Here is a 12,443-nt window from a genome sequence, read left to right as displayed (position 1 = left end):
TTGCGTTCCAGTTAACTCAGCTGTAAATAAGTACATGGTAGGGCAGTGCAAAAAAATGTTGTATGAAAGCGTTGGCATCAAAATGGCAGCTCCGGCAGTATGGTCACCAGGGAGTTGAGAAAGACATTGTTTGGTTGGTAAAGGCCCGATGACCACAGACAATCGTTTGTGAACCGTTTTGAGACGGCTAAGTTGCTGTGATATAGCGATACAATATATAAAACAAATTATCATTATTTATTGTTATATCAAAGACAAAGAATTGTTCATGGTCCTTCACAAAATGCTGACTATTATGACTGAGGCCATCTATAAAAATATCTTGGTTTGCTGTAACCCAACCCAGGGGTTTTACATATGGGTAGGTAGGTAGTGCTGATCATTTTTTTATTCAGTTCTGAAAACAGATTTTCAACCTTCAATACAAAAACAAACCAGAATATAAACTGTTTGGAAATAAATATTAATTTTGTGATCTTAAACACACTCCAAGCTTATTTGGGTGTTTGCGAGAGAAAAAAAAGTTTGATTTTCCCAATAAAATTTTCTGAGTAAGCACACTTTTTCTGGGTCGGGCAGGTTCACCAAACCAACTATATTTTTATTTTTTGCCCGATATTGGTGATTCATACTAGGTCCCAATGTTTCATTAACACACAACACCACTACAAGTTTACCAGTTGAGTACCAGTATTCGTCCTTTCAGGAGGAATTCTTATAAACTTAGTAGGAGACAGTATTTATAAATTGAAAGTTGCAAAGCTTGTTTCTGAATTCCATTTATTTGTGGAAAAATGATTTTTTTGTGATATGTTCATGTGTATATTAATAATTAAAAATAAGTTTATATTACACTAAGCAGACAAAATTCTACTAGCCCAACCTGCCTTTTGATTAATTATTCCAAAATTCACTACCCAGACATCAAATAAAGTTTTAATGTGGATTGTGGTAAATTCACTACCCCGACATCAAATATAGTCTTGAGGGTTAATCAAATTGTACACCTTCCGTTCTGAATTGTCAAGTATGTGTAAAACAAATACCATGAAAAGTTAGTTGGAGTTTGACTCATTTTTATTAAGAAACAGTATATGAGTGATATACAGCAAAGATACAAATTAAAATTGTACGAAATTGTGGTATTGTATAAATTTCAAAATTCAAATTATTTACAACACAATTGATCACATAAAATAAAAATAAAACAAAATGCATGAAGCACTTCCCATGCTAATTAAGACTCATAAATTCCTAGGTATTAAGGGTATATGCCATGTTACAAAATTTCTGGTAGAGTTATTTCCTTCAATGGCATATACTACCTTACATTATACCACTTGTGATGTCTTCAAATGAAATCAATACAGGTTTCTTCACAAAGAACTCATTTGAAAACTAGAACTGTAAGCTAATTCCATGACTAACTAATCGGGGCCAGCTTTTAAAATTATTTTGCCAAAATTTAGTAAAATGAGTAATACCCCCTCCTACACATCATTTGCAATAAACACTTGAGACATAAATACCTGTATATCATATCATATCAGCAATTAATAGTGCAGACCAAATGAATCCATGGCAATCATTTTATCTAGGTCAATGAATGATTATGAGGACAAAAATATTACATGTACATAAAATAATAATGTACTTTGTTTCTTCCAATCATAAGGGTTCTTTGGTTGCCATAGAAACCATGTGATACACCACTGTATTGCCATCCTTCAAAATCCTTATATTCTAATTTTCAGCATAAATGGACAATAATGCTATTTTGACCAATCGGAAGCCTCCATTATATTTTTTTCCATATCGATGGCTCTGGAAACACCTGATGTGGCTCATTATAGGCATTGATAAGTTGCACCACTTGGCCAAGTTTGATCAAAAGACTGATGAGCTATTTGCCATTACATAAAACATATGTATTGAACCAGTTACCATGGCAACCAAAATTTCTGGGGGAAAAACTGCTTGAACATCTGAAATTCCACAATTATGTGTAGTTTCATTGAATTTGGTTTATAAGCTTTGGACAAATTTTCTAGACCACTTTTTTCTACAATTGGCCAGACGAGCTGATTCTGGATAATAATCCCTTCTCCATCTCTGAAATTGCATGATCACAGTAAAACACTTTTACACAAAATTGTAACAAATCTCACATACATTTATAGGCCAAAATAAGGCCATAATTGAGATTTTAAAAATCTTCATTTTATTTCTTAAAGAAGAATCTTCATTTGCCTTCCATGGCCATGGATATAGATGTGAAGTATATAGTAATTTAAAAATTGTCAAAAGTTTCAAACTCAACAAAAACAAAGAGTAGAGTAGAGTGAGTAAGGATCTACAGAGATAAACATTTAAGGGCAAACTGAATTACAATTCGGGCGAAAACCATAATATATTATGGTTATTTAGCCTTCTAAGTTTGAACTAGAAAATGTGTGTAAGACTTAAATGCCCCCGCTGCCACAAGTCTGCTTAGTCCCAAAGAGATCGTTTGAAATGTAGGAGATCTCTAAACTAAATTTAATCCTAATGTCAGACGGACTGACGTTGCCCTATATAAAAAGTGATTTGCCCTGGAACTCTTCACAACAATTTTGAGGTGAAAACTTAAAAATATATTTTAGACATAAAAACGAGGTACAGTTTACCTAACGTCAATAACACAACATAATCAATCTACGTTTTCTCCGTAATTACTACGGAACATTCAAATCTATCTCCGTAATTACTGACCAAACATTCAAAATTAGTTCTAAGAACCTGTCCTGGTTCAATTGTCTTATTGCAGGACAATATGTTGGTAACATGTTGCGAATGTTGATAAAACTACTTCCTGGATGGGAAGAGTTCTTTCATACTCGGACATTGAAGTATTATGATGGAGCATGCACAGATATCCAGTTTGTAGATCTACGGTGTGAAACCTCCTGGACTCAGAGCATCACCTGGACTAGAGAAGTTGCTATGGGGGCCTGCAGGACTTGGAGATCGCACGTTGCGGAATTTGTGCTGCATGCTGTTCACAAACGCACGGTATAGTGGTTCGGAGGTAGACATGTTGGTGGGGACTGTCGGACATCATACGAGGGTTTCTTGATGGAGTACCTCCTGGGGATCTGTAAGACAACATGATTGGTCAATTCTTTTCAAATATAATTAAGTAATGTTATTAAATTAATTAATAATTACTTTATCAATTATTACAGACCTTTTCTTATTTTACATCTTTCTATCAATTTTCTCTCATCATACAAATCTGAAGTGATATCTTGACGACAGACACTGAACCATGAACGAAATTCACATAATACCAAAATATTATATATATGTATAATAAACACTTTAAAAACTATCCACATCAATATCAATATCTACGGAAAATAGAAGTATTAAGATAATTATATATTAAAGTGAGAAATCCCTTAACATGCCAATGTTGTACTAAAGCATTAATGTCACTCAAGAACCCCTTTCATAACTTGGTTGAAAATAACAAAACTTGTAGCAGGGAGCATAGCGATCTGATTCAATGCCATATCAAGGCTTTTCAAGGCCCTAATTAAATGTTTATACAGATTTATAAAACATGTCTTACATTAACAATTTCTCCTGTCTGATGCTTCATATGTTTTTCATGTTGTTTTGTCCATTTTCATCAGGTCTATGGGATCGAGAGACAAAATGCAATTCATATTTAAACTGCCATCTTCACCTCGAAGACCCAACAGTTAAACAAAGAGTTGCTCTTTCGATTTAAACTGTATTGATATTTACCCATATTCATACCTCTATCGCATTATGCATGTACCATGATAATTTTCGTCGCTGTATGCACCCTAAACAGGAATAGGAATGATTTGAAAGTTTTTGGTTCCAATGGTTAAGCAGGAATAGGAATCATTTGGGAGTTTTTGGTTACAATGGATGCTGACATGTGTTGTTATTACCTTTGATGGTTTGTGGTCCGGAGACGTCGCATCGGATTAGAGCTGAGAAGTTCCTGTTGGAGGCTGCTGAATGATCCAATCGTCGTCAGAGAGGACACGGAAAAATCTGACCTGAAAACGAAAAACAGAAATAAGAACAAGATAATTGGTGTCCTAAGTACTTTCCGAAAATTTCCAACATTATGATGAATTCACAAGATATTTCCGAAATTTTTCTCCCAATGCTGCCCCTAAATACATTTAAATAACAAGTGCAATCAATGATTGCGAAGCTCACCGGCAGCAGCAAATACAAAATGGTAAAATGCAAAAAAATTATAAAAAAATGTCTGCATGATTTTGCCATGACATCACTACACCTCTACTGAATGTATAAACCAAATTAGAAGGTTGTGAGGTGTTTATGTTTGGACTTTCAAACTTTCCAAAAACATCCCAAAAACTTTAAAGTGGGGTGGGACGCCAACACTGACGGGGACGCGGACGCCGTGGGTACAGCATTAGCTCACAGCTACTAGCCCCTGCGTAAAATAGTAAGTGACATTGACCCAAAAACCTTGAAACTTGAACTTGTCTGAGATATTATGGTCCTTTATCTTGTGAGAAGATACAAAAATAATAACTTTGGATGGGGATCAAGCTACCAGTTACCGAGTCTTGTAGAGTCCATGACTCTTATAGCTCATCATTCGCAAATTTAAAGTCATTTCCGGATCAGTACTTACAAAATCATGTATTCACGAATATGTCTGGAAAGGCAAGTTTACAAAATAAAATATTCGTGAAATCTATTATAAAACGATTTCCAGTAGTTACAAGTGTTGACTAATTACTTACCCAGTGCGTTCATGCTTTCGCTTCACCTTCATCAAACTTTTAGGGGTATCCATCTGAAAGGACATTCATGACATATTAGTATTTAGAGTTTTCACCTAAATAGCTATCAGTCTCCATGATAAGCAGCAGCTTTCTTTGTCTATATAGATATATTCTCCAATCTTTCACAGATTTATCTCCTATTTCACTTGTTTAAAATTTCTCTGTCACTCACTCGGATGAGATATCTATGAACTCCTCTGTCTACTCCTGGGAAGGGGCTTTTTCTCACTGGTTTGGGAAGGGGCCTTTTTATCCCATTTTAGGAAGAAAGTTGATGAATAGGGAAAGATTTGTTCAGGAGTAAACAGCAATTTTTGGGAATTTTAATACAATTGGGAATGGGGTCCATTAACGAAGCTATGAGGTTGTCACCAACTACTACAATGAGACCACCCTCAAAATGACCCTGGCTGTTCATGGGTCAATAAACCCAACAAAAAGAACTCACCTTGAAATTAAGATCCTTCAATGGCGTGCCTTTCTTTCTCATATCACTACCCCCTGGTGTTGCTATAGCTATCACAGGGGGAGGAGGTGGAGGGGGTGGAGGATGATTCTCTGAAATAGGAATTTCAGCATTTTCTTTGTTGATTGATGCTGACATCTTTTGTCTCTTAGCAGCTAGGCGGTTGGAACATCTTCGACCTTTGGACTCTGAAAATTTTAATTGTAAGTCAGTGTAACTCAGCTTTATAAACAAGAGTACCGCAGGACAGAATATACACCCGTCGAATGCCATATAGTGTTATATACTGTCTTGCATGAAAATAAGATTTGAATCACCTTGAAAGTGGTAAGCTGGCATGCTATAAATCAACTTTTCACTACAAAGTCAATGTTTCATTTTCTAACAGTCAAGATTTGAATCACCTTGAAAGTGGTAAGCTGGCATGCTATAAATCAACTTTTCACTACAAAGTCAATGTTTCATTTTCTAACAGTTTGAGGAAAACAAGTCATTAACTCATTAAATAACGTCTACCATGTTTCAAAGAAAATGGTCTAAAAAATGTAAGCCTTGTGTTTTGCAACTTAAGAATCATCCCCCTCGGATTGAGATTCCCCTGTCTCGCCCCCAAGGGGATGAAAGATTCCATATTTCTATCTAGGATCAACTTGACCAGTTTATGATTGATTAATTCAGAATTCCATTGAGCAGAGAGATGACCATCACTTACTGAGGGAATAATCTAATACTTTGGTCATCTCACACTTCAGGTTGTCCAGTTTGGCCTGACATTCCTCCTCTGGGATTGTGACCCCTCCATTTTTATCACCATTGATCAAAGACATCATCTTCATCTGTCAATTACGAAATAAAAACTGAACTTGCATCACATACCTCTCTCAGTAATCTTCATGAAAAAATACAATCAGCATATATTTTCAATCTAATATTTGAAAGCATTTGGTAGATAAATGTTCATATGAAAATGTGTAAGAATCTGATCTTTTCAGACTAGATCAAAATTTGGCTCTGTTCATCAAGAGCTTTAGGTTAAATATCTCCTTGTTTGATTAAAAATTCTGAATCAAGATGAGGGGGCCCATAAATTTAGACCTCAAACAAAGCTTGACCAATTCAATTTGCTATTTTTTTGTATATATAAATATGAAGCACACTAACACTCACTGATTTGATCATAATCTGACAGAGTATGAAAAAAATATCATACTTCCATACATGCCAATTAGTAATTTGTAAATTGTATACATCATACATTTCCTTTACAACAGTGATACATGCAGTATTTGTACCTTTAGGAATGAAAGCATGCCTAGGTTCTCCAGTTCCTCTTTTTTCCGCTTGGTCAAGATGGACTGGATTTTCTGTGGATTCTTGTCAAGGTAGGAAAGGAGTTCCTATAAAAATTAACATTGAATTATGGTTGAATTCTATTCTCAAAAATTAAGACATTTTCATTTTTAAATCTACAGTTAAAAGGTTTACAGCACTGTTAGCCCTCAGACGTCAGACCTACTGCCTTTATCATAGCTTAAGTACTAACGTGGCTCAAAAAAGAGCATATTTTTACCAGGTGGCCTATTGGGCTACCAGCCCATACAATCTAGATTTCTAGTCGCCAATTCAGAATTGGAAAATTTGGATTACCCTGCCAAGTTGTCTTAATTTCTTCAAAACACTTGAAGCTTCCAATTAACTTTTCAGTTCAATATATACAATATAATAACATCTGTCTGCAACTTTTTGGATTGTAAATGTCATTCAAGCATTTACTCCAACCTTTGAAAGAATAATAACCTAAATGCAAATTCACACACATTCACGCAGTTTGCAATTTGGTATTCCTATCACAGTTCAATAAAAACACAACATATTGAAACTCAGTATAGTGCAAACTTCAGTCATTTTACAAAGTACGTTTCAGATTGCGATCAGAGAAGTGTTTAGGTGATGGTAGTAGGAATTTACTTCATTTCTAATATTTTTCAAAATAAGTTTTCTAGTCACCATGAATCGAAGATGCCTTACAGGTCAATAACTGGTTGCCAATGTGATTAAAGGTGCCTTAGAGACAAATGTTGATGCTGCTGCCAGCGGAAAAGTAGCATCTATGTGTCGCGACTCTCTTGCATGCATTGCGAGACAAAATTGACTTACTAGGACAGCTTGTTCTGTTGTATTGACCATTTGATCCTCGTATTGGTCAAGGGATAACTGACCACAGTACGCTGTGGTCATCTGACAAGGTTCATCATACTCATCAAAATTCTCCAGGCGATAGTCAGACTTGGTTTCTGTCATCTGAAGAAATGAAGCAAAAACAATTTTTTTTTAGATTTTAGTTGCATAAAAGAAACTTACCACATGTACATCATCACATTTACATGTGGCACCTGCTATCATGACTAAAGAATTTCACATTTACAAGTGGCTGTGGTACCAGACAGGCTTAGCACACAATATCACATTAACAAATTAATGTGCCACCAGACTTGCCTGTTAAATTCTTCCAATTCAATTAAATACATATAGACTATTATAATTCAAATTAACTTGCTAACTATAGGTAGTAGCTACAGATACTTTCATTATAGTGAGGCTATATGCAGACGTATTTTAAAAGAAAAATTATGTTTAACAATACCTAGTTACTGTCTTACCAGTATTTTTTGTTCATAAAATAAAAATAGTTATATATAAACTTGTACCAGGTACCATTGTTTTTGAATGAATGAATGAATGAATGTGAATGAATGAATGAATTTCACAACTAAACTTCCAGTTGAGAGAATTTTTAGTTATGATAAAATTTACTTGAGTGGTTTAAATTTCTGATAAAAATGTGAGAAAAAATCAAATATTACCATATTCATAAGTACAAGTGTTAATGTTTTTACCTTCAAAGTTTTCGTTTTATCCTTTCTGACCTTGATCACTTTGCTGAACTTGGTAAGTAAGCATTTTTTGCAATTGGTTTTTGTCAGTTTTGGTAACATAATTTTCCACTTAAATCTTCAAAATATCTCAAGATAATATAAACCAAACATTCACCAATAAGTCAATTTTTTGTTGGATTACACATAAATCAATTACAACTGTATATCCTATATATATGATACAGTTTCTCACAGTCCACCTGTATCTGGAAAGGCTCACAATATATATAGTGTCATATTTCAGTAAAACATTAGACTTATATAGTGCAGAGTCAATAAGTATATAATGTTATTAATATTACTGATCTAATTATAATTAAGTTTTAATATTTAGGTAATTAACATCCTGTTGGCTGTCAAATCAATGTTATAATTAACAGAAACACTAATTAGGGTACATAAGTAACACTTCTAATTTTTTTTTATTGATGTCCCTTTGACAACTAACATTTTTTTAACATAATTATATACAATTAACTAATTACCCATATTCATGGTCATCCGAGACAAATTGCCCAAAGACACAAATGAGCCATTTTAACACTTATTAATTCTTAAATTACTCGAATCTTTAATTAAATCACTCAGATGAACAGCACAACTGATTACTGGCCATGGGTATAAGGTGTTGTAATTAGTAAACATATATTAAGTTAATGAGGTAAGTCCCATCCTGAAAACTTTTTAACACAATGCATGTAATTATAAATTCTCATTATATGGTTTCTTCTTAAAGGTCTCTGACCATTTTCTATGAGTTATTTATTTTCATAAATTAAAAAACCAATTTCATCTTCAACAATTAGTCCAAGAAACTCAGCAAAATCAAAAATTATTTTGCCTTCTCATGGTAATGATTTTTGCTGGGTCATAAGTTTGACTTAAAAAAATCATACATGTGTTTCTGCTAACATTCCTGAAAAATAGGATAGGGAATTTTTTTATGTTTTAAATAGTTTTACTATGGTTATACGATGCAATCTTGACTTTATTAGTCCTTCCTTGAAAATGATCAAAAAAACTTCAGAGTAGACACAAACATAGTCTGTAGGATTAGCGAAAACACTGTTTTGGGGTTTTTTTTCTTAGTGGTACAATACATATTCAGTGATCCATCTATATATAATCTTATAATGATGAGTCCTTTTCAGCTGTATTGCAAAAACCAATGTAAATTTATAATTAACTATTTCCAGAAAGTCAGTGAGTCCCATCAAAATTATACAAGACTCAAAATTTACATGTAGTCAATTTATATATAAATTATCACTGCATATATTCATATTACAAAAAAAAGTACCTGACCTTAAATTTTTTTTTCATTTTTTGATGACAAAATAATTTATAGTAAAGATTACAGTTTTGTATTTACATTGTATTACAAACGTTCTTCTTAATTAATTTCACAAATTAAATAAAAAAAAAAAAAAAATCATTGAATTTCACTTAAAACTTAGTGCTAGCTATGTAGTCTCTCAGCAAATGCAGCTTGAAGATATGCTTGCACTCTAGGGCTTACATGCATGACTTTCAGAATTTCAAAAGTCAAAAACAATTGCTGCAGTAGCTAGTTCTTGGAAATCTTATCTAATTACAAATATATGGGAGGTGGGAATTACAAATATGTTAGGGTTCACAGCTTAGATAGGAAACAAATAATTTTATAAAATTCAAGTTGAATAAATGTTTCTGGTTTTGTTAACTTTATTGGTTAAATGTATCATCTATCTGTCATTCTGCTTATAGACATCAAATTACAAATGTCCTAAATATTGAGGAAATTTTTCATTTATCTAGTGCTAATATAAGTTATACATAGTTACGAACTTACGACCAACTTCAACAAGTTGAAGATAATGTCACAAGAGAGAATGAGATTTAGTCGATTCCGAGAAAGCCAAAATAATATATATTTATTAAATTCAATTTGGAGGGTGTCCTGTGACAGAAGAGCAGAGTTAACAGATTCAGTTGTAGAAGCAGGACATGATATATCTGGTGGGATCTTATTTCGCACAATTGAAATTTGCGATGTTTATGTAGATACAGCTGTATGGCACACCAAAGTGTAAAATAATACTTAAGGGCAAAAGATTTGATCTTAAGACTTCAGGGCAAATCTTTTTGTCCTTAAGGTTAAATTATTTGACCTTAAGTGGCAATAAGGATGCTGTTTTACATAATGGCAAAAGAATTGCCCTTAAGGTCAAATCTTTTTACCATTAAGTATATGACATGTAGTCATTCATATTATGGCAACAACAGGATTTGTCCATATGTTTATATTTTTTAACATTAAACAAGTATAAGAAAACTTTATTTCTTAAGGTTAAAAGATCGGCACAATCGGGTACATAATGGCAATTTTTTTTACCTTAACAGAAATCAATGTTTTTTTTGGCATTCTGTACGATTTATTTCCCTTAAGATAATTTTTTTTTGACATTATGTACATAATGGCAAAAGATTTTTTGACGTAAGGTAAATATATGTTTGCCATTATGTGACCCGATCATATTTATCTACTCTAAAGGTTAAAAGATTTGACTTTAATGTAAAATAAAATATTTTACACTTCAGTTAAGGTTTGAAAAGTAATTTGGCATTAGGGTAAAAAACACATAATGGCCAGTATATATTGATCCAGTAGGTTTGAAAAGTAATAATTGATTATGGTATGGCTTAATTGGAAGGTTGAAGTATTGGAGTGGACATGAGGTTGTGTACCTCATCTAATATGATCTTTCTTTATGGCGATGAGTTTCGCCATCATCTTTACAGATTTCACACTTTTTACGGTCATTTTGGAAGATTTTTTAACCTGAAATATTTCAGCATTTTTTTATATTTAGGTTGAGCCAAGTCTCTGTGCCAATTACAAAGATGATTTGATGTCTAATGAGAATTTTATGTTTTATGCTTGAGTAAATTTTAAACTGATTTTATTGCATCCTTCATTAGTCCCTTCATACTTTCACTTCATTATTACTTTGTTGTATACCTTTGATTTCCGTAATTATAGCTTCCTGAGCTAATGTTTACATCAAAACCTAGCCCGAGTTTTCTCTGGCCCTGTCACCATGTCTGGTGTAGGGCCAGAGCGCACTACTATATGAAAACGTGGAATTATCCGACACCGTTTGGTGTCGCTAAGAATTTGATGCAAAAACAATAAAATCGGGTGTGACATAACACCTACCTTACATATATGGATAAATGAGATATTTATGTACCCCAAAACACCCATTTAGTCTCATCTAGGTGTTTTATTTCGTCCGTACAGGCCCTCGCTTTACGCTAGTCAAAATTTCATACTGTTGACCCGCCATTTTGTAAGTGACAGTACGACTAACCACCCAAATCGGAACGCAATGGACCGAAAAGACCACATATCATTTATTGTGTTTTTCTTCTTACAAAGTTTAAATTATGAAAACTAAGTTGATTATTTCCCAAAAGATGTTATATTCCATTAAAAAAATCATTATTTATAAATTATAAGCGGTAAAATATATAAAAATAAATGTTGTATTTTTTTTCTTTTCGCTCCATCGCGCACAGATTAGGGTAATTAGGCGGACCGCGACCTACATAGTTAGCAATATGGCGTCGAGTCAAGTATGAAATTTTGACTAGCGTAAAGCGAGGGTCTATACGGACGGAATAAAACACCTATATGATACTAAATGGGTGTTTTGGGGTACATAAATATCTCATTTATCCATATATGTAAGGTAGGTGTTATGTCACACCCGATTTTATTGTTTTTGCATCAAATTCTTAGCGACACCAAACGGTGTCGGATAATTCCACGTTTTCATATAGTAGTGCGCTCTGGCCCTACACCAGACATGGTGACAGGGCCAGAGAAAACTCGGGCTAATCAAAACCTTGAACCAAATATAACTGCTACATAGGCCTTTAACCAACTGTCACATCACGATCATTAACTAACTAGACCTTTTTTAGATCACGGGCACTCGCCTTGTCCGTCAAACCACTCAATTTGTAAATAATTAGAACCCTCATACAGTTCCAATAAAATATTGTGTTACCTTTGTACATGTAGTGGTTTCTGGCCTGGCTTGTCGGATTCAAACTTTCCGCGTTCGCGAGATCTCACGAGAGCGTTTTCGGAATGTCCTCGGGAATTCGGAAATGTCATCCGGGCATTTACATCAGTGAATGGGCGCTCGT

At 33.8% G+C, this 12,443-nt stretch overlaps 1 protein-coding gene across 1 annotated transcript; it reads right to left on the bottom strand.

The window, feature by feature from the left end:
- Positions 1-1,059: 1,059 nt before the first annotated feature.
- LOC117333766 lies at positions 1,060-12,388 on the bottom strand. The gene is made up of 8 exons (XM_033893189.1): positions 12,302-12,388; positions 7,468-7,611; positions 6,603-6,707; positions 6,023-6,146; positions 5,293-5,498; positions 4,803-4,855; positions 3,966-4,076; positions 1,060-3,134 (listed from the first exon to the last, which is right to left on the bottom strand). The coding sequence occupies exons 2-8, from the start codon at positions 7,609-7,611 to the stop codon at positions 2,981-2,983; spliced, it is 897 nt and encodes a 298-aa protein (XP_033749080.1). The 5' UTR covers positions 12,302-12,388; the 3' UTR covers positions 1,060-2,980.
- Positions 12,389-12,443: the final 55 nt, after the last annotated feature.

The sequence above is a fragment of the Pecten maximus genome, chromosome 8 (genome assembly GCF_902652985.1).
Source record: "Pecten maximus chromosome 8, xPecMax1.1, whole genome shotgun sequence".
In the NCBI taxonomy this organism is placed as follows: domain Eukaryota; kingdom Metazoa; phylum Mollusca; class Bivalvia; order Pectinida; family Pectinidae; genus Pecten; species Pecten maximus.
The sequence above is the reverse complement of the archived record's forward strand: the minus strand, read 5'-3'. Positions and strand labels throughout refer to the sequence as shown.